Source organism: Lynx canadensis, chromosome E2 (genome assembly GCF_007474595.2).
Source record: "Lynx canadensis isolate LIC74 chromosome E2, mLynCan4.pri.v2, whole genome shotgun sequence".
Taxonomy (NCBI): Eukaryota; Metazoa; Chordata; class Mammalia; order Carnivora; family Felidae; genus Lynx; species Lynx canadensis.
In genome coordinates, this window is record NC_044317.1 from 46,221,820 (window position 1) to 46,244,641 (window position 22,822).

The 22,822-nt window shown below is 56.4% G+C and overlaps 1 protein-coding gene across 1 annotated transcript; it reads right to left on the minus strand.

The window, feature by feature from the left end:
• Positions 1-1,970: 1,970 nt before the first annotated feature.
• DPF1 (double PHD fingers 1) lies at positions 1,971-10,968 on the minus strand. Its single transcript, XM_030297619.2, is given in 14 exon segments — positions 1,971-3,131; positions 3,286-3,312; positions 3,315-3,396; positions 3,977-4,089; positions 5,215-5,334; positions 5,433-5,483; positions 6,368-6,439; positions 6,442-6,498; positions 6,697-6,775; positions 7,154-7,243; positions 7,502-7,629; positions 9,143-9,250; positions 9,344-9,504; positions 10,907-10,968. Coding segments are annotated over 14 exon segments (1,188 nt in total). The 5' UTR covers positions 10,936-10,968; the 3' UTR covers positions 1,971-3,060.
• Between the last annotated feature and the right edge of the window lie 11,854 nt (positions 10,969-22,822).

The window sequence follows — 22,822 nt, forward strand, 5'->3', positions numbered from 1 at the left end:
GGTCAAACTTTTAAAAATCTGGAGGTTGGCCATAAAGCCGGATTTCCAGCTTGGTAAAACTGCCCTTTGAAAGCGAACTCAGAAAGAACCAAGGGGCCCCTGTCCTCCTTTGGCTGCGGTCTCCCCAGGCCACACCCTCCTGGTGCTGGCTTATTTGCATGTCGCCCGCCCCCATCGGTGGAGTAGGCCTCCCGCTGCCAGTCAACCGGTTGGTGGTTTCGGGTGCAAATCAGCCCCTGCTTCCAGGCCAAGGGGAGCACAGTGAGGTGGGGGTGTCCCATGACCTCACCCCTGGGTCAGGCCTCCCTCTAGGGGCTCTCCTAGCTGGGGAAGGCCTTAACTCCTGGCCTGGATCTGCATCTGCCCTGGTGAAACACTTGCGGTTTGACCTGGGGATCAGGGTCCAACCGATTTTCTGAATCTCAGAATTCCACGTGAAAATCCAAGGTCTGGACTCTTGTGGGAAGTCCGGATCTGAGAAGCGGCCCAGCCTCTCGACAGGGCTGGCCAGGTGGCTAGATCTTCCTGACCCACCCCACCTACTTACCTGTCATGGAGTGTTCCATCTCTGAGCTAAAACCTGATGCTCCTCTGACTCAGCCTCTCCCCTCCCCCCCCAAAAAAATATCTTTTTTCCAAAACGGGTGTATATCCTTTTCCAGAGGAGGTGGACCAGCTGATTTCCACATCTAAAAATTCTAGAGTGTTCCAGACACTCTCCCAGTCTCCGCCCTTCTTGAGGCCCCATCTCCTCCCCATTGGGCCCTCCCCCAACCGGCATGGGAACCATGGAACAAGCTGTTCTCACATTCTCTCCTGGAGCCTGTGACACACACCAACGTCCAACGCCCCGCAACTCGCACCCACACTGTGCCCTGCTGGTCCCTTCCCCATCTTGATCTTGCCCCAGTTTCCAACTTCCTCGGCCATCCCACGAGTGCCCTCTTGCACCCTCCCCCCCATCTCTCTCCCTCCCATCACCCCTGGCTCTCTTCCCCAGCCAACCTCTGAATCCTTTATACCTTTGGCTCTCTCCATGTTTCTCTATTGTCCCCCCAAATTCTTTGTCCTCCTCTCCCACGAAGTCTCATCTCTGTGTCATTGTCCTGAGACTTGGCCTGTCCCTGGATCCTGACTGTATCTCTCTAACCCCAAATGTGCCTCCCTCTTATTCTTTGGCCTCTCTCCTGATTTATGTGCCCTGGTTCTCTACCTCCCCTCATCGAATCTCTCCCGCTTCCCTAAATCACCGGCTCCTTCCTCCTTCTGTCTCTCCCTGATGTCTCCCTCTCCCACTGAATCTCCATCTCTCTTCTGTTCTCCCCCCTCCATCACTCCTGTGGCTCACTCATCTACCTCTCTCTCCAGATCTATTTCTTCCCTCTCCTGCTCTTTTTCTGATTCTCTATAAATGTGTGGCTCTGTGTCTCTCTCCTGATCTTTCAGTGTCCTGGTTCTCTCCTCATCCCACCTCGCCCAAATCTGCCTCCCGCCCAACCTCGTGTGCGTGTCATTCTCTCCTTGGTCCTTTCCCCTCCGCTCTTTGCCCCACATCCGGATGGGGGACCCCAGGTGAGGCGCTCTGGGGACCCAGAGGAGGTGCTCTGGGCACCCCCACCGCCTACCATAGCCCGGGAGGGGCGGCCTCTTCATCTTTCCATCCCTTCCCCCAGGCCCCAGCTCCCGCCTCCCCCCTCACTGCTGCTCACTGCAGCTGCAGCAGTCCGTTGCCAGGGCAACCACAGCTGGCTGGGCGGGAGCCCCCTCCACCCCATCCCCCCTCTCCTTTCCCCGGCGAGGCTGGGAGGAGCTGGGACAAAGCCAGAGAAAGGCGGGGTGCAGGGGGGAGATGGAGGGAGATGGAGGTCGGGCCGGCTCCAGCTGTTAACCTTGGTCAAGTCTCCCCCTAGGAGGCCCCCATCTCCCCTTCTTGGTGGTGCCCCAGTCCAGCCTGGAGAACGAGGCAGTCGTGGGCAGAGGGGTCAGGCCCAGTTTAATACACAGAACAAGTTAATTCACAGCAGAGGCAGGCAATAAAGGAGACTCGTTTACAAGGAGGGGGCATGCCTGGATTGGGGGAGACCCCCCCAAACCCACCACCTCCCCCCACTTGCAGTCTCAATTTCCCTTTTTTTTAACCCGAACAACAAACACACACAACCACAAGAAACAACCACGCCCCCTCGCTACCCCCAAAATGGCCAGCGAGGGTGGCAGGGGGCAGCCCGGCCTGGCCGGTGGGGAACTGGAGCAGGGGAAGGGGGAAAAACTAGTCCGTTGTAGAGTCTGTGCTTCTCATTCCAGCAGGCGCTGGGCAGGGGCCCGCCTTGCCCGCCTTGCCCCCCCAGCCGACGCCCACCAGCCAGGGCAGGCGGCAGGCACAGAGCGGGCAGGGTGGGGCTCTCAGGGAGGGAGCAGGGAACGAGTTCAAAACCATGGTTCTCGTCATGCAGTATCCACGGTGGGCACCAAGAGGGGGCGAGGGTGGACACCACACCCACCTGCCCTGGGCACGAAGGGGGATGGTGCCCACATTGGGTGAGGAGGTGGGACAGCTGCAACTCCAGAAACTGGGGGGTGGGGCTGGTAGGCAGGAAGCTGGCATAGACCGGTGCCCAGTGGATGCGCTCGGCAGCACCCCCTCCACCCAGCCAGGCCTTATAGGACTCTTTGTATATATTAATTTCTTTTTTCTTTTTTTTTTTTTTTTAACTTTTTGACTTTTTCTTTAGAAAAACGCTGTGTCCGTGCCCCGGGCTGGCATCTACCACCCCTCATGCCCGCCCAGAGGCGGGGTATGGCTTGAGGGAGCAGAAGCCCCCGGTGCCCATTCGCCAAGGGATGGGGAAGGAGGGAGGAAGGGAGAGGGGCCCTGCTGGGCCCACCAACCCACAGGGCAAACATTCCACCTGCACAGAGGGAAGGGGGTGGCCCCGCCCCCTCTCGGGCTTCCCTGTCCCCCTCCACTGTGGGGCACTGAGGGCAGAGAGAGCGTGGAGGAGCTCCGAGAGGCAGATAGGTAAGCACCACCCCAGAGGTCCGGGTGAGCCAGAGCCAGGCCTAGGTGAGGGTGATGTAGGCAGAGGCCTTCTCTTTCAGGTGCCGAAGACAGAGGTGACAACTCCAGCTCCCTGTGGGGGTGGCCAGAGGACAGGGATTTAGGCCCGGGTCCCCAAGAGGCTGACCCAACCTCCCAGCCAGCAGACACGGTCTTTGGTCTTCACCAGCCGGAAGACAGCTTTCCGACCCACCCGCCCCCGGGGTCATGCCCACCTCTTCTCTCACCTTCCGGGGGCTCCGCCATGGGGGGCTCAGGCAGTACATGTGGTAACCCCGATCGCAGTCGTCACAAAACAGCAGCTGGTCCTGGGGGGTGAGACCCGCCCAGCTGGCACCCTGGGGGCACGGGCACCAGAAACCGGGGTGGGGGGCTGGGGCAGGGGTAGGTCAAAGGGGCCGGGGAAGGCGGTCCCTCCCACGAGAAAGGGCTCCGAGACGGGCTTCGCATCACGGAATCTTTGCGAAACCCTGCTTGGCCAAGCAAAACACCCCTGTGGTCGGCCGGTTTGCAACTCGCAGTCCGGGTTTTATAGATTCTGTGGAACACTTCAAACGCCACCGAGATGGTCTGACACCAGCTCTGGAAGCAATGGACGTTGGGTTCGGTTCCCAGCTCTACTAATTTCCTAGACGTGACCTCGGGCACGTCATGTCCCCTCTCTGAGCTCAGTGTCTTCTCTGCGGAGTGGGAACGAGAGCACCTACCTCGGAGGGTGGTTGGGAGGAGTCAGAGAGATGAGGAGCACTAAGTGCCGGGCTCAGTTAATGGACACTAAGCAATAATAATAATACAGGTTACTAGTGTTCACCAGGGAGGGGCTCCAGGGAAAGGCTTTAGGCCCGACTGGCAGAGGCGGAGGTGCCGGACGGGAGGCCACCTGGGGGCATGTCCCAGGGGAGGCGGGCGGGCACTCACGTCGTTCTCCGAGGTGCCGCACAGGCTGCAGGACTTGCACTCGATGCACTGCCAGCGGTAGGTCCGCACGGCCGCCGTCATGTTCACCGTAAACTGTAAACATGAGGGGTGTCCTGGGGGCCAAGGGGCAGGGATGCAGTTAGGGCTCATCACGCCCCCGGTGGTGACTGACCCCCCGGGGAGGAGACGGCTCGGCCCCCACCCCTGGGTCCTAGGGCCGGAGGAGCTCCCGTGGCCCACAGCCCGACCCCACCCCGCGCACGGTGCCCAGCGACCGTACCGCAAGCAGCGCTGCCGCGACCGTGGCCACCAGTCTCCTACCAGCCACCATGGTAACCACATTCTGCTCCCCAGAATACCATGGCAACCGCATTCCATTACCCGCAGTGCTGTGGCAACCACTTTCTACCACCCACAACACCCGGGCCGCCACATTCTGTTAGCCGCTGTGCTGAGGCAGCCACATTCCATTACCCACAGCAGAGTGGCCGACAGGTTCTGTTAACCACAGTAACGCGGCAGCCACGTCCTCCCAGCCACGGCGCCATGGCAACCACCTTCCGCAGTGGGGTCCCCACGCTCTGGGTTCCCTGTGACCCAACGCCCGTCCCCCAGGACGGCGAGCGAACCGAAGCGTTCCCCGGCGGTACCGCGCGACGCCGATCCCACAGCCGTCGCACTACCCCAGTGCGAGACCCCCTCAGTCCAAGCCTCCACCCGGTGCCACAATTGACGTTCCACGCTACCATACCCCCGTTGCCGTGACAACCCTATCGCACTCCCCGTGATACCATGACAACCACAATTCATTACCCACCGTGCTGAGGCAACCACAGTCTATTACCTACAAGCCCACCCTGGGAAACCACATCCCACTAACCGCAACTCCATGGCAAGCGCCCTCGGTTATCCACAGTGCCCAGGCAACGGCCATCCATTACTCACTATCACGGTTCCCTACCCACAATGCCTTGGCAACCACCTTTCACTGCCCCTCGTGCCATGCTAAGCACGTGCTACGACCGGCAACGCCGTGACGACCGCATCCCATTATTCCCAGAGCCTCTCTGACCACCCCTCCCCCTCCCAGTTTCCCAAGGTCCTCAGCAGTTGAGTCCACTCCACCAGCTCTGGACCCCCCAGCCCCAGGCCGCACTTCTCCGCCTCCCAGCCTCCAGATCGGGACTCCTGGCGTCCCCTCCACCCGGGCCCCCAGCAACCTCAGGTGAGGGTATCACCTGATCGCCCACAGTCAGCACAGGAGATGAGGTCTTCGGGACACCCCGTCTTCTTGGAGCCACCCAGGCAGAAGTCACAGTAGCCGTTGGGGATGACAGTGCCATCGGGCGCCTTCTTGGCTGAAAGACAGCAAGGCGGTGGGGGGTTGACATAGGCGGGGCGGGGGCACCTAGTCAAAGGCTGCTGCACGAGTAGGGGCAGAGGGAGGCGTCCCTACCTGTGTGTTTCCTCTGTGCCTCAGGGACCCAGGCCAATTCTTTGTAAAACTCTGGGGTTGGGGGGACAGAGAGAGGGCTCTCACCATAGGCAAGGCTCCACCCTGCCCCCCAGACCTCAGCCCCAGCCCCGGGGTGGACCCCTTTATCCAGGCATGGGGGAGGTAAGGAGAGAGAGTAGCTACCCCAAGTTGTGGCCGCGGCAGAACGGGGATGGGGGCCCAAATAATTCTCATCAGGAGCCCCGAACTCTTTGAGGACAGACAACTCACTCTTTATTAGGCAAAACTGGCAAATAACAGCTTTAGGAAGAGCCCCCCTGCTTCCCCTTTCTACCACACAACCAGTGCCAACTAAGCCCCGACTAGATAAAAACTGGGGGTACCACTGGCCAAGATCTGATATGCAAACAGACGGATGTTCACAAGAAAAATTCTGAACACAGAGGTGCCCGGTGCGTGGTGGGGACGGGGTGAAGAGACCGCCCTCTCCCACCAAGAGGTGGGTGTGAAGACAGTTTCTCCGCTGGCGGAGCCTCTCCCAAGCCCTCTCCCATCCCTCGGCTGTCAGGGCTGCCACGAGATTGGCACGGGCAGGCGCCAAGGGCTCCCAGGCCACAGACCCTGCCCCTCAGCCAAAGCTTAGCAGCAAAGGGAGAACGGGAGGCAGAGAGGGAGGGGAGTCATCTATCACCCCCCTCCCCAAGCTCTAATTGAAACAATAAATCAGACCCAGAAATATTACGCCCGGCCGGAGCGAGGGAGAGATGGTTGGTTGCCATGGCAACCCCAGAGCCAGCATCCCCATGGTCGGTGGGGGGAGGGGACCGCTGAGCTGGAGATTTTCCAGAAATGTCTAATGTGCCCCCTCCCTCCCAGGCTCCTCAGCCCCCACTCCCGGGGCCCCTCACTACCCCACAGCCCGCCTGCCTGCTCACGTTTATGGTTGTTTTTCCGGTGGAAGGGCAGGGCGTGGCGCTCGGCGTTCTCCTCCCCCTCCTCCTCAGCCAGTGGGTGTGGGTGTAGTGGTAGCTGAGCCCTGGCCGGTTCTTATACCGTTTCCCACAGACTGGAGAGCGAGCAGGGAGGGCCGGTCAGCCCTCCCAGCCCATGCGGCCTCCACCCTGGCCTCGGGGATCATACCTCCCCCCTCTGCCAGAGGCCTGAGCATCCCCTCCCGCCGGGCTCTAGAACAGGAGGGAGGGGGCCAGCAGGGGAGAGGTCCCTAGGCCCCACTCTCTCTTTCCCCCTCTTCAGAAGGACTCACTATCACAGACATACGGCTTGTCTCGGTCCTCCAGGGATGCGGTGTCCTGGCGTTTCCGGAGACCCCCGATGCCATATGCCTGGGGGAAGAGGCGGGATGAGGGGCCAAGAAGGGAGGCAACTGAAAGAGTTTTCATCACTGGAGCCTGAAAGGTGAACCGCAGCTCTGCCACTTCCTGACTATGGGCCTCGAGTAACCCCCTTGACCTCTCAGAGGCTTCCTCGTGGGTGTGAAGGAGGCTCTGACCCACTATACAATCTCTGTTTTGCCAATGGGTTCATATATCTGAGCCTCAGCGTCCTCTTCTGTACGATGGGTATAAAATCCTCTACCCCTTCAGGCTGCTCTGGGAATTCAGTAAGGCCAAACTGGGTTAGGGTCTGACCACGATAAACGCTCAGTGTATGGGATCCGTCACTGAGGAGAGAGGTGAGGGAGAAAGATTTGGGGGTGATACCTTTCCTTTAGCCCTGTTCTTCCTCCTGGGAATGTCATCCTCCAAGTCTTCCACCTCGAGATCATGTGGAAACTCCAGCAGCTGCTGTTTCTGGACACCAGAAGGGAGACTGAGGTCAAGAAAATGGGGGATGCTGTCCTTCTCTGTGGGAGTTGCGGACACAGCTGGAGACTGGGGGCGCAGGGCAAGCAGGGAGGTCTTCCGAACAGAGATGAGGTGTGGAAGGATGCGACTTAGGAGGCCCAAAGGCCCTAGGGAACCAGGGGAGATTGGAGAGCGGGAACAGGGTGCGCCAGGGCAGGTGGCAGGGGTGACAAGGTGGCCGGGGCCCCTGAGGGGTGGTCCCACCTGGCAGTCCATAATGGTCTCCTCCTCCTTCAACTCAATCTTCTTCTCCCCTGTCTCAGCACACAGTAGCGCCTCAAGGACAGGCCCTTCGGGGAGGCCACCCTCCTTCTTCAGGGGTGCCTCACAATCTGGGGACAAGGCCATGGTGGGGAGGTCAAGTGGGGAAGTTGTCCCTGGAGGATTTCTCAAAACTGCCCAGGTTGGGGAGCCATGCCCTTTGCTTCAGGAAAGAGGTGTTCCCACACTCGACCAGCAACAGACTCAAAGATTCAATCACGCATATTGGAAAGGAGGCCGAGACCTGGGAAAGACACGGCCAGGCCCTCGGATCTGCTCAGACACACTCAGATGGAGACACACCAGACCCTCCCTCGCTTACACCTGGATGCATGTGGAGAAACACAGATTCTCAAACAGGGTACACATGGGAGATACAGACGGATCATCTGGAGACATCCAGACACACAAAGAAGGAGATACACCCAGACACTCAGATACACCCAGTCACGTAGAGGAAACATATCCAAACCCTGGGATACACCCAGAGACAATCAGAAAGAGACACTAAATCGTCAGCTATACCTAGGTCCGCATAAGGAACACCCAGCCAGACCCTACCAGACATGTGGACACACACAGGGGAGATACAGACAGACACATCTGGAGAGAACTACTCAGATGGACACACACGAACGTACACAGGGGAGCCACACACGGCGCCTCTGAGGGAATCGACACACCCAGAAAGACAGCCAGATGGACACTCCATGGCGCCTTGATCGGCTTAGGTCAGCAGGCTCTGCTCTGGTGGCAGGGTACCCGCTTGGGATTCTGTCTTTCTCTCTGCCCCTCCCCAGCCCGTGTGGGCACTCTCTAGATAAACAAACAGACAAACAAACTTAAAAAAAACCCACACAGATGGACACTTCAGTATACCTGGACCCACACAGAGGACGAGGGAAGAGAAAGAGCCAGTGACTCTAATAGTACTGGTCACATTCAAGAAGCGATAAGGCCAGACGGTCTGGTTGGACCAGCACACGTGGGCAGAGATACACCTGATATACCAGATACTAGGGGAAGAGATTCTCCCAGACATTCCAAAGCATCCAGACACTCAAAAGAAGAGACACCAGACACCCCGATGCACTCAGACACACCCAGAAACGGCCGGACACTCTGGGAGACCAGACACACACGAGATGAAACAAACCCTCTAATGTCCTTGGAAACACCTAGAAAGAGACACAGATACTTACATCCACTCCACTACCGACGCAAAGGCTTACCACCAGACACTCTCACACATGCACACACACTCAGGCGCCCACAGGAAGAAAGACAGCCGCACAGCAACACATCCCAGTTCACCGGGGAGGAGCCACCTAGGCACCTAACAGATAGCACCGGGCCCGGAATACACCTGGGCCCCAGTAGGAGAAGACACGTCCAAGTCCAAAGCAGTCACTCAGGGAAAACTGGAGAAATGTCTGGACTACAGCCAGACACACACCTGCAGACACTCGCTAGAAGGGAAATAAAGGCAAATGCTCAGAACCACACAGGCGTCACCACACACGGATCAGCGTTTGCCCCGGGCCGGCTGGGGCCACCCCGGGCACAGGATGGAGCTCCACCCACCGATCTTGTACTCGCAGGGCCGGAGTCTGGGGTCCTCCAGGATGTTAAGTCTCCGTTTCTTTCTCCAACAGCGCGCGGGGTACGTGTAGATCTGTCCCGGGGCCAGACCTGCAGGTGAGGAGGGCGGTGAGGACCGAGAACGCCGCCGCAAAGCCGCTGCCCCGCCCCGCCCCACCCCGCCCCTGCCCTCCCAGCGGGTACCAGGGCCGCGGTGGGTCTTTTCCATCCAGATGTAGCAGTTGTTCTGGGCCACGCCGGTCTGCGAGTCGAGGAAGGGCAGGCGCAGGCTGCGCTCAGCGCACAGGCGCGCGTTGTAGCTGCGGCAGTGCTCAATGGCCTCGCGGTAGAAGTCCTCGCCTAGGCTGTGAGGGCGAGCGAGCGGGCGAGTGGCTGTCACCAAGGGCAGGAGCGCCGGGTCGTCCAGCACCCCTCCCTCAACGCCCCGCTCGGGAATGGGTGATCCGACTCCTCCAGTCTCTCCCCTCCTGTCGCTCCTGGACTCAGGAGCCCCCAACCTGAGACCCAAGCAGGCCCGGAGCCAACCAGTAGATACACACACATAATGTAGAAACAGACAAAAATACACCAAGACCCATCCATACGTGCACATATCAAAATACACAACACAAACAAATCACACAGGATTCACACACAAAGAGAGACATATCCCAAAACTCACAAAGGAGAAACAGACAAATCTCACATACGTGCACACGCAAATATCTACTGAAAAAAACACAAACATCACAGATACATAGTGTGGGACAGACACAACACACATATATCCACGCACAAATACACATCACATATCCAAAGACACACAACATAAACAAAGCACCCACACAAAGACACACAACATGCAAACAGATCACAGACACCACACTTCACACACACACTCATGCAACCAAAGACACACACATACACAAATGTTAGAAGAAATGTTAAAACAAACTACCCACATGAGCACCTACACACATATCTAAAGACACAACACAAACAAATCACACACGCACACACACACAATGTCCAGGCACACTATACAAAGAAATCGCACAGATTCACACAGGACACACACGTACACACAATCATAAAGATACACGATATAGAAACCAACATCTAAAACACCACATATCCAAACACAAAGATATACACATATACAATATAGAAACAGACAAATCCACCCATATTCACACAAAAATGTACACATAAATACACGCACAACTACAAATCCAGACACAGAACACAAATGATGCGGCTTCAAAGGACATGTACATACACTCAAAGACCCAAATATCCCAAGATACCTGGTAGACTGAAAGATATTAAACACATATCCACACACATATCCAAAAACACACACACAAAAAAAACAAAAAAATAACAGTACAAACAAGTGACACACACTCCACACGCCAAGACAAAGGTAGTGTGGGCTTCACTCAAGTTTACCAAGGCTCCCGCACCTCCAGGCCATTTCAGTCTCTCCCCAACCCCGGGGGTCGCCGGGCGGGACATGACCCCCTTCCCCGAAAAGGACCCGAAGAGGACTCCGAGCTCCCCACACCCTCCGCTCGTCCAGGAGCAGCGCATCGGACACCGTTCTTGCCAGAGACCCATGATCGCACACATTCGCACCCCCGCGCAGCACGGCCCACGGTGACAGCCCCCCAGACACCCCTTCGGCCCCACCCCCGGCCGCCACACACACACGCCCGCGCAGACCCGCCCGCGCGCCCTCCCCCACCTCCCGCCGGCCCGCAGCACCTCAGGGGGCCGGGGATGACCGTGGCCATCTTGCTCCCCGGGTCCTGCCCCCAGCAGGTCCCCGCCGGGTCGGTCCTCCCAGCGCTCGGGCGGGCGCTGAGGCCGCCCATCCATTCATTCCCGCGGGGCGGGAGCACCGGGACCACAGCCAATCACGACGGCGGGGCGGGCCCGCCCGGGCCATTCTGGGAGTCGTAGTCCCGGGCCCGGGGACCCGCGGGACCCCGCGGGGAAGCGGGTGCAGAGGTGGGGCCCAGGGAGCGCGCAGTCACTCACACACGTTCGCCCAGACGCACATCTAGTCTCCCGGGCAGACACTCACACATGCACACCTGGACTCGCACACACCCACATACGGCAGTTTACACACACATTCACACGTATACTCACAGCCTCCCACGTAGACTCACGCACACTTCACTCCCACACCTTTACAGACTCACGTACATTTACACTCACACAAACACTTCAATGCCCTGAGACTTAGAGATACCTAAGAGGTGCCCATACAGACGTCCACCGGCTAAGCCTGCGCTTGGCTCGCTGACACCTCCCCCTCCCCCCCTCCCCCTCCCCCCTCCCCCCTCCCCAGTCCCTCCCAGCTCCAGAGAACCCTGTCTAGTCCCTCCAGGGCTGCCACTCTCACAGTGACCCCGCCCTGCTCTATCCCTTCCTTCCGCGGGCTAGACCGCACAGTGCTACTTTGCAGCGGGAGCCACACCTCGTGGATTCAAATCCTGGCTCTGCCATTTGGTGGCCATGTGGCCTCGGGCAAATGACTTAACCTTTCTGGGCCTCGGTTTCCTCACGTGTAAAATGAGGATGACACCTCATTGGATTGTCGTAAGGATTAAATGAGTACATATGTGTAAAGTGTTTTTAAAAGGTACCTGGCAGGTAGTAAGTGTTCAGTAAAACTTCACTCATTCCACAAAGAGGATTTGATATGTAGTTAAGGTGTAAAATAGCCAACCATTCTAGAAAGAATAATACCCTGGGGCGCCTGGGTGGCTCAGTCGATTGAGCGTCCGGACTGCCGCTGGGGTCAAGATCTCACAGTTTGTGGGTTGGAGCCCCACGTGTTGGGCTTTGCGCTGATAGCACAGAGCCCGCTTCCACGCTGTCTCCCTCTCTGCCCCTTCCCCTGCTCACCCGCGGGCACGTGCGTGCACGCTCTCTCACAAAAATAAATAAGCTTTAAAAAAAAGAAGAAGATGGAGGAGGGGGAGGAGGAGGAGGAGGAAGAGAAGAAGAGGAATGCTTGGTACATAAAAGATGCTCAGTATTTGTTGAACGAGTAAATATACTGAGTACCCATGATGTGTCAGACACAGTTCTAAGTACTTGATTCACTGGTGCAATTCTCATAATGACCCTCTGGGGTGATGCTATTTTTACCCCCCATTTTCCAGATGAGGAATCTGAGCCCCTGGTGGCTCTTTGAAGGTGGGACTAAGGGAGGGACTCACTTGCCTAGATATCTGTACCCAAGTCAGTTTTTACTTCCTTCTTTTTCCCACTGTCACTCACACAGACTGTACCCTAAGCGATCCCCAGATAGTGAGCTGACCCACCAAGCTGCACCAACACTCACCTGGAACCCCCCTGGTCCAAAGTTTGTGTTCAAGTTTGAGCCCCTGCGTGGATTAAAAACGCCCACAAATGTCCTTGTCCACCAGGGGGCTCTCCGGCAGACAGACTGCATAATAGCCTTCACCTCTTTTGTCACTTGATGCCCCTACCTACCCTCTGGTGAGAGACACCTCCAAGGTCTTCCATACTTATCACTTCCAAACACACACACACACACACACACACACACACACACACACACCTCTAGTGTCTCAGACCCCTTCCACAAACCACAAACCCTCCCCCATCTCCCCCTGCTAAGGCCTTGACCTTCCCCCTCCCCTACCCGCAACAGGACAGAGTAGGTCTCTGCTTCGTATCTGGTTGAGAATAGGTGGCAAGGAGAGTAAGTCGGGGATGCTTACCTGGAATGGTACCCGCATTCTGGCCCCTCCCCTGGTTACCCCCTATCGCATCCAGACTAAGCCCTCCCCCTCTGCCCAGCAGCTCAGCTCAGAGAATGCCCTTGCCACCTTCCTCTCTCACCTCCCACCACCCACACATGCTTACACTTGCTCCCCACACCTCCAGCCTCAGACACCCCAGCTCACTCCTGCCCCACCCCAGAACCCTTGCATCCATTTGATCGGTTTGGAGGCTGAGTGTAGAAAACTCCATCACCTCCCCGGAGGCCCTTGTCCACCAGCACGATTGAACCTCCCCCCCCCACCAGACCCAGGCTGAAACTTGCCTCCCTTTCCTTACCGCTAGTAACCCTCACAGATCCCCCTCCCACACTTGAACTCCCTGCCCAAGCAGGGAGTTCCACCCCCTACCCCCACCCCTGCAGACGCCTTAGAAGATGAGAGCAAAGAAGGGCACTGGCACCCGCACCCTAACTTTGCCCAGGCCCCCGCAATGCCCTATGTGGGAACTGGACCGCAAGAGAAATCAATATTGATGCTACGACTACTAATCACTACATTTAGGCAGGGTCAGGCTCTGTACTAAGTGCTTTGCAAAGGTCACAAGCCCCATGGGATAATAGGCTCTGTTAGGAGTCCCCAGTACACAGATGGTAACACTGAGGCTCTGGAGGAGGGGGAGAAGGGAGGGGGTGGACTTAAGGCTCAAGATGAGGTTTGAAACCAGGTAGTCAGAATACCCAGCCTCCCACTCCCAAGGGGATTTGGCTCCCATTCTTTTAGAAGCCAGTCTCTGCCCTCAACCCCGAGGACCTGTCTGAAGAGGAGAGCAAAGAAGGGCAAAGCAGGGCGCTGGCACAGCCACCCCAACGCTTCCTCTGACCTCCTCCAAGAGGTCCGGCCAGGGTCAGAGGGAGGAGGCCAGAATGCCTGTAGATGCACCAACCTGCACAGGAACCCTGTCCCAGCCAGCTCGAGGGTGTTCCTCGTGGGGCACACCTCCGTCTGTGTGTTAAGACAGAGTGAGGGAAGCAGAAGGGTGTCACCGTCACACACCTCCTCACACTGACCCCGGCTCCGCACACGCCCTGCAAGCTCTCCTGCTCACCGCAAAGCCACACGTGTAGGCGCGTGCCTATTAACCCCCGCCCCACTCCTCTCCCAACAGCCCCCCGCCAGAAACCAGAAACAACTGGGGGCCTAGGGTCCAGCCATCAGGCCCGGCCTTTGGGAGGCTGGGGGGCGCTCCCGGCCCCTTCCCCCTCCCCACCCCCCAACACGCGCTGCTCAAGGTCAAGGCGGCGAGAGCAAGAGGTTGGGGGAAGGGGGGGAGGTCGCCACAGTCCCTTTGTGCGGCGCCGCGGGCGTTCGCCCTCCGCCTTCTCCCCCCCCCCCCCCCCCCGGGCAGGGGCGGAGGGGGAGGGGAGTGCCACGCTCGCCAGCCGGGGAGGGAGGGCGGGAACGGCCGCGCGCCTGTCACTCTGAGCCCGCTGTCACCGCCGGAGGAAAGGGGGTGGGGAGCGCTGGGACCCGGGAGTCCAGGATCCCGAAGAGGGAGCGAGAGAGAGAGATGGAAAGACAGAGAAAAGAGGTGGCTAAGAGAGGAGAGGGATGGGACAGAGCTAGGCTTGAACCCGGGCGTCCAGGTTCCCAGCCACCGGGCCCAGGAGGAAGCTAACGCTCGGAGGAGGGACGCGGACAGGGAGAAAGGGAGGGAATCCCCCGAGATTGAGGGTGCTGCCAGCATCCTCTCCCGAAGCATCCGGTCCCAGATGCTCTGGTTAGAGGTGTATGGGCGGGGAGAGGGAGGAATCCCACGGTCTAAACTGACCTGGGCGTCGGAGCTTCTAGGTCCCGAAGACCCGGGGAGGAAAAAAGGGAGCCAGCAGGGATCCGACCGGGAACCCCGACGTCTCAGCTCCCACCCTGCGGCCACGCGGGCCGAGGTCCCCGGAGAAGGAGAGAGGAAAGAGAAAGGTGCTCTGCTGAGGGGGAAGGAGGGTGGTGAAGACCCCGGAGGCTGAGGTCTGGACTTGGGCGTTCGTACTCCCAGCCCTATGCCCCTCGGCGCCCCCGGAGACACGGAGAAGGAGAGATGGAGGAGGAGGAGAGGGAAGCCCCTACCCCCACTCTGGGTGGGGAAACGGCCTCCGCCACCCCCCAACCCGCGCCACATTCCTTCACTGACAGCGACAAAGAAGAGACGCCCCCGCGACCCTGAAGGGGCTCCCGCCCCCAACCCCAGGGGGCAACAAGGGGCGGCAGGTCCCCCAGCGGTGGGGGGGACGAGCTGGAGGGCCCCCATTAAACTACCTTCCGCGCGCTGCGTCCCCCTCCCCAAGAGGCGGGGGAAGGGCCAGGGGTGGGGGGCGGGATGGAGGGACGTGAACGGCGGGGACACTCACGACTTGAGCGGGTTCTGAATGGCGGTGGCCATGGCCCGCTCGGCTGGGCCGCCTCCGGCCCGGGGCGCTGCTGCCGCCGCGCGCGGGCCCAGCCCGGCCTGCGCCGCCCGCTCTGCCGCCCAGCGCGCTACGATTTCATTCATTCTTGGGGCTGCGGCGCGAGCTGAGCGGGGCGGGCCGGGGGCGGGGCTCGGCCAATCCCCGCACCTCCCGGCGCACGACGGGACGTGGAGTCTAGGGGCGCACAGCGGCGCCCGAGGGCGCCCCTGACCGGACTACACGTCCCAGGGGGCGCCGGGAGGACCACACGCCCATTGGCTGCTGGGGATACAGGGCGGGGCTGGGCTCGTCCCAGAGCATCTTTTCCTCCTCCCTGGGGGTGCTCCATTCCCACCTCGGGCTCTCCATCCACCAGGAACCGCGGGCGCGGGAGCAGGTGGCCCCTGGCTTCTGGGTCTCCCCAGGGTATGTGGATGACCCAAGGATCTGTTGTGTGTTCTTGTCTATGCCTGCTTGTCTGGGTGTCTCTTCTGTGTAAGCCAGCCTGTAAACAAGCACAGAGGTTAATCAGTGTCTTTGTTCACTTAAATCAGTGCTTGCCAGGTGCCGGGCACTTTTCTAGGCACTGGGACACAGAGCAGTGACCAAAGTCGCTGCCCTCAAGCAGCTCACCTTTTAGTGGAGAAAGACAAGATGACAAAGAAGAAAATAAATAGACAAAATCAATTTAGAAAATTATGAATGCTATAAAACGGCTTCTCTGAGAAGATGACATTTGAGCTGAGACCCGAGAAGTTCCAGCCAGGAGACAGGAGGGGAAAGGGAACACGCTTTGACAAGTGCAAAGATCAGTAAGAAAGCTGGTGTGATCGGAGCAGAATGAGTGAGGGGAGAGACAAGGTTGGGGAGAGGGCAAGGACCCAGATCATGTAGAGCCTTGTAGGACATTACAAAGAAAATGGATTTTGTTCTAAGTGCAATCAATCATCGACTCTCTTCTTTTTCACACACACACACACACACACACACACACACCAAGCCCATCAGCAAATCGTGTTATCTCTACATTCACAAAGCAGATCCAGGATCTACCCACTCTTCTCCCTTCACACCCTCCACCTGGTACTGTCCACCATTGTGTCCCGCCTGGACAACCCCATGTCTGTTCTCCCCATGGCAGCCAGAGTGCGCTACCTAAAACATATGGCGTCGCAACGCTCTTGGGCTCAAAACCTCCAGGGGCTTCTTTCATAACTGGAATAAAGTCCAAAGTCCTCAGTCCGCCCTCAATGCCCCAAGTGATCCCCTCCCCAACCTTCATCACATTTCTAACCTCATCTCCCTCTTTCCTTCCATTGGCTAACTTTGCTCCAGTCACACCGGCCTCCTCCCTGTTCCTGGAGCATTCCAATCCCATGTCAGCCACAGGATCTTTGCACTTACTGTTCTCTCTGCTTAGAATATTCCTCCCCGATATCCACATGGCTCCATCCCTTGCTTTATTCAGGTTTTTGATTAAATGTTACCTCCTCAGATCGAACCTCAGCTAAAATAGCATCCCCCATAACTCTGTCCTCTGAAATGCCTTTTCTTCCAATACATACCATAGTTTGTCATCTTGTACTAAATCTGTTTAGTTATTTGACTTAGTGTCTGTCTCTGCCCATTAGAATAATAGCTCTGTGAGGGCAGGGATTGTTGTTCCATCCACTGCTGTCTCCCCAGTGCCTAGAACAGGGCCTGGAAAATAGTAGGTGCTCAATAATTATTTGTTGAATAAATAAGTGAATCAACTAGTTGTCATGCTCCGTGTGTCTCCTCACCATCTAGCTCTGAGGCACACAACTAGCGGGGACAGAGAGTCAGGTGGGTCCAGACTGTGCCCCACACAGACACTTGGACAACCTGAGTGGGGGGTGGGGTGCTGCATTAAGGAAACCTTCCAAGCAGGGGGTCTAGAGTTAAAGGCAAAGAGAAGGGAGAGGTTAGCAGGCACATTCACTCCTTTCTAGAGGATTATGGTCCCCAGCTCTGTGTAGGCAGGCTGGACACAGCCATGCTGGCTCTTCCCCAGGCTCTTAAGCTCACAGTCCAGTGGGATAAGAGACCCATCACCACACAATGGAGGAGGAAGAGTGGAGGAAGCCCAGGCAGAGGGGTCGAGGCTGGGATAGAGAAGCACAGGCGCTGTGGGAGCCCAGAGGAGCCTCCTGACCCAACGTGGGGCTTGAACTCATGACTCTGACATCAAGAGTCATATGCTTGGGACACCTGGATGGCTCAGTCAGTTGAGCATCTGACTTCAGCTCAGGTCTCGTGGTTCACCAGTTCAAAGTCCCGCATGGGGCTCTGTGCTGACAGCTCAGAGCCTAGAGTCTGCTTCAGATCTGTGTCTCCCTCTCTCTCTACCCCTTCCCCGCTCACACTCTCTTTCCTCCTCTCAAAAATAAATAAACACTAAAAAAAAAAAAAAAAAAAAAGTCGCATGCTGTACAGACTGAGACAGCACCCTGGGGGGGGGGGGTGCCTTTTGTAGGAGATTCCATGAGAATCCTTTCCAAGTCCTGACCCCTTGCCCTCTCCAGACACAGGGTAAGTGTCTGTTCTGACATCTTGGGGTCCTGATGCCTACTCTTCCCGTCACTGGAGTTTTGGGAACAAACACTGTCCCTGGAAGTCCCAAACTTTGGTCACTTCACTTAACCCTGGAGCCCAAGCATCTGGCCACCAGAGGGCACTGTGGCTCCAGTCTTTGTCCACACGGGTTGTTCTGAATCCTCAGACCTGGGACAGATTCCCAGGTGGCAGTGGGGCCACTAGTGGAGACACGGTCCACCCACCCTGAGCCTCAGACCCTGCCCAGCACCCGGCCACTGGTGTCTGACATCCTAGCCCAAAAGCTCCTGTGGAATCGCTAGGAGACCCTCTGTTCCAGACTCCTGGAGGCCCCCCCTGGGCTTCTGAGGAAGACGCTATTGCTAACCTCCCACCCCACATCCCTCTCTTCCCCACTAATCTTCCGAGTATCCAGCCCTCCCCTAAACCTCCCTTGGGATGTTCAGACATGACCTTCAGAAATCTCCTGACCGGATGTGGATATCAAAGTATAGACGCGGGACGCCGGGGTGGTTCAGTCAGTTAAGCGGCAGACTTCAGCTCAGGTCATGATCTCACAGTTTGTGGGCTCGAGCCCTGCATTGTGCTGAGAGCAGAGAGCCCACTTAGGATCCTCTGTCTCCCTCTCTCTCTGCCCCTCCCGCGAATGCGCTCTCTCTCTCTCTCTCCCTCTCTCAAAAAAATAAACACCTGGGTGAGGGGCACCTGGCTGGCTCAGTCCATTAAGTGTCCGACTCTTGGTTTTGGCTCAGGTCATGATCTCACGCTTTGTGAGTTCGAGCCCTGCATACTCTGTGCTGACATCGCGGAGCCTGCTTGGGATTCCCTCTCTCTCTCTCTCTCTCTCTCTCTCTCTCTCTCTCTGCCCCTCCCCTACTTGTACTATTTCTGTCCCTCTCTAAATAAATAAACTTAAAAAAATTTTTTGAAGTACAGAGGAGGTGAGCTTGGGGATCACACAATACCAGGGCAACAACCATAATGATCCATAATAATAACAACAATGATAATGTACAGTTTCATTGGTCTCTTCCTGTGTGTCAGGACCTGTACTGAGGTGGGTTTTTTGTGTTTGGTTTTTTTGGGGGGTTTTTTGTTTTTTTTGTTTTTTTGTTTTTTTACAGGTTTTACATCACTGAATCACACTGACCACCCTTAGGGAGCAGGACTTATCACCTCAGCATCAGACAGGCAATTTAGGCTCAGAGAGGACAATACCCTCACCAAGAGCTCCTACCCGTCAGGACAGGGAGAGCTAGGATTTGAACCCAGGTCTGACTCAGAAGTTAAACTCACCTTTCTTCCCTGCGCTCCTCTGAGCCGGGAGGCTAACCGACTTCCTGTGTCAGAATCCACTCAGGCATTCTGTGAAAGTGCCATCCCTGCCCAACCCCGCCCCCAACCCCCCCCCCCCCCCCCCCCCCCCCGTCCTAGAGATTCAGGGTCTCTGTCAACAGCCCCCACCATCCATCCTGAACCAGCCCCCACATCTCTCCAATGACCTCATGGTGTGAGAACCACTGGGTTAGAGCGTGAGGACAAGCACAGAGAGAAGACACAAAATACAGCTGAAGGGATGACCGTCAAGCACTGGGCTGCCGTGGGGCCTGGGGAGGGGGGTCACAGCACAAGCCACAGAGCCGAGAGTGGATGGCATGGGCTCCGTGGGCCAGTGTCCCGTGCGCCCCTGTGGCTCTGCGGGAACTTCCTCAATCTTTCTGGAAGTTCAGTTTCCTCATCTATAAACTAGGATTAATTATTCCAGCTTCACGGGTTTGTGGTGAGGATGCTGGGGGTCCACGCAAAGCACTTAGAACAGCGCCTGGCACACCCCACGCGGTAAATACCCTCTGTGGTCCTCATGCCATAAATTCCTGTGGCTGAACACCTACTGTGCACCTCACCTGGGCTCAAGGTTTTGCACAGCAGCCTGGCGGGGGAGGGGCATTATTCCAGCCGCCCCCCACCCCCCACTCCCCATTCTCTGGTCAGAGATCACAAATACATCTCAAAGGCTGGACTTGAACTCGGGTGTGCCCACCCCAAAGCACCCTCTGCGCGGCCCTGACAGGGTGGCTGTGGGAGGAGTCCTGGTCCCTGAGCACTCTCACCGGCTAACTGCGCACACTCACGTGACCCTTGCAACAACTCCTGAGACGCGGAGCCGGTGAGACCGCGTCAGGTAGGGAAGGAAGGGAAGGGGAGGGAGGGGAAGGGGAGGGGGGGGAGGGTTCTTTTTCTTTTTTACTTTTCTTTTCCTTTCCTTTCCGTTTCTTTTCTTTCCTTCCTTTTCTTTCTTTCCTTTCCTTCTCCTTTCTTTCCTTTCCTTTCCCTTCCTCATTCCAGTCCTTGACTTAAGCCCGCGGAGGGCTCCAAGGATAATTGGAAATGCTGTTTTTAGAAGGATCCCCATGGTCGCACGTGTGGGACAAACTGTGGGAGCAAGGAGGAGCACTGAGACCGACCAGGAGGAGGCTGAGGAAGTTCTTGCGGGAGGACGGTCAGAGTGGTGGGAGGAGATGACGTGGCAGAACTTGGCTGCTGTGACAATGACTACAAACTCAGGGACTTAAAACAACAGAAATTTCAGGGAGCCTGGGAGGCTCCGTGGATTAAGCCTCCAACTCTTGGTTTCAGCTCAGGTCATGATCTCACAGTTCATGGGTTCAAGCCTCACATGGGGCTCTGTGTTGGCAGCATGGATTCTCTCTCTCTCTCTCTCTCTCTCTGCCCCTCCCCCCACTCTAACTATCCCTGTCTCTCAAAAAACAAATAAATAAACAGTAAGTAAATAACATAACATAACATAACATAACATAACATAACATAACATAACATAACATAACATTATTCCTTCCCCTCCAGTTCCAGAGTCGCTAGGACAGAATCAGGTGGGCGCCTCTCCCAGCATCCGTGGCTGACGCCCTTCCTGGGCTTGTGACCGCCCACCCTCCACCCTTCAAATCTCCCTCTGCCTCTCTCTTACACGGACCCTCGTGATTGCGTTGGACCCACCAGGATAACCCAGGATAATCTTCCCTACCTCAAGATCCTTAACTTCATCACGTCTGCGGACTCCCTTCTGCCACGTGAGGTAACATAGTCACAGGTTCTAGGGATTAGGACACAGACATTTGGGGGGCCATTTCTCTGTCTACCACACTACCCTGTTGAAAATCACAATCGGGGCACCTGGGTGGCTCAGTCGGTTGAGTGTCCGACTTCGGCTCAGGTCATGATCTCACCGCTTGTGAGTTCGAGCCCCGTATCGGGCTCTGTGCCGACAGCTCAGAGCCTGGAGTCTGTTTCGGATTCTGTGTGTCTCCCTCTCTCTCCGCCCCTCCCCTGCCCCCAGCCTGTCTCTCTCTCTGTCAAAAATAAACATTTAAAAAAATCTTTTTAAAAAGAAAGAAAACCACAACCTTCCCCTCCCTAGCACTTCCAATCTCTGCTGTGTCTCATTTTTTCTCTTTGCTTAATTTTTCCCATAATTCTTATCACCTTCTAATATGTAATTCACTCATTTATAATATTGCTTATTATCTGTTTTGCCCTGTTAGAGTGTAAGCTCCTGATGTAGGCAGACATAGAATAGGTGCTCAGAAATACCTGAGACTGAATGAATAGGTTTCTCTCCAGATGCCTGGACCATGAGCCGCTCCCACACACAGTGCACGGGGGCCCTATTTCCCCAGGCCTAGCCTAGTGTTTATCCAGTTCACTTACGTTGTGTTACCACGCACTCCATGCATGCTTGCTGGTCTGTTCTGTTGGTCAATGCCACTGCCAACACTTGGTATCATCCAGCTTGCCTGCTTGCTTGCTTTTTCTTTCTTTCTTACTTCCTTGCTTTCTTTTCCCTTTCTTTCTTTCTTCTTTCTTTCTTTCTTTCTTTCTTTCTTTCCTTCCTTTCTTCTTTCCTTCTTTTTAAAGATTTTACCTTTAATGGGGCTCCTGGGTGACTCAGTTGGTTCAGTGTCCAACTCTTGATTTAGTCTCAGGTCGTGATCCCAGGTCGTGGGGTCAAGCCCCACGTCAGGCTCCAAGCTGAGTGTGGAGCCTGCTTAAGATTCTTTCTCTCTCCCTCTGCCCCTCTCCTCTGTTCACACACTGTTTCTCTAAAATAAAATAAAAACTTGGGGCACCTGGGTGACTGAAGCGCTTGAGCACCCGACTTTGGCTCGGGTCACGATCTCATGGCTCATGAGTTCCAGCCCCGCGTCAGGCTCTGTGTTGACAACTCGAAGCCTGGAGCCTGCTTCGGATTCTGTGTCCCCACCCCCCTCCTTACCTTCTCTGCTTGTGTGCTCTGTCTTTCAAAAATGAATAAACATTAAAATAAAGTAAAATAAAATAAGAATAAAATAAAATAACAAAACTTTAAAGATTTTACCTTTACCTAATCTCTACACCCAACGTAGGGTCAAACTCATAACCCCAAGATCAAGAGTTGCAGGCTCCACTGACTGAGCCAGCCGGGTGCCCCGGTATCATCCAGCTTTCTAATTTTTGCCTGATCAATAGGTGTTAACTGATGTCTCATTGTTGTTTTATTTTTTTGTTAAGATTTTTATTTTGAAGTGATCCCTACACCCAATGCGGGGCTCAAACTTACAACCCTGCTCTGCCAGCTAAGCCAGCCAGGCACCCCTCTCCTTGTTTTTGTTTGTTTATTTATTTATTTTTGAGAGAGGGAGAGAGAGAGAGAGAGAGAGAGAGAGAGAGAGAGAATGAGTGGGGGAGGGGCAGAGAGAGAGGGAGACACAGAATCCGAAGCAGACTCCAGGCTCCGAGCTGTCAGCACAGAGCCGGATGCAGGGCTTGAACTTACAGACCGTGAGATCATGACCTGAGCCAAAGTTGGATGTTTAACAGACTGAGCCACCCAGGTGCCCCTC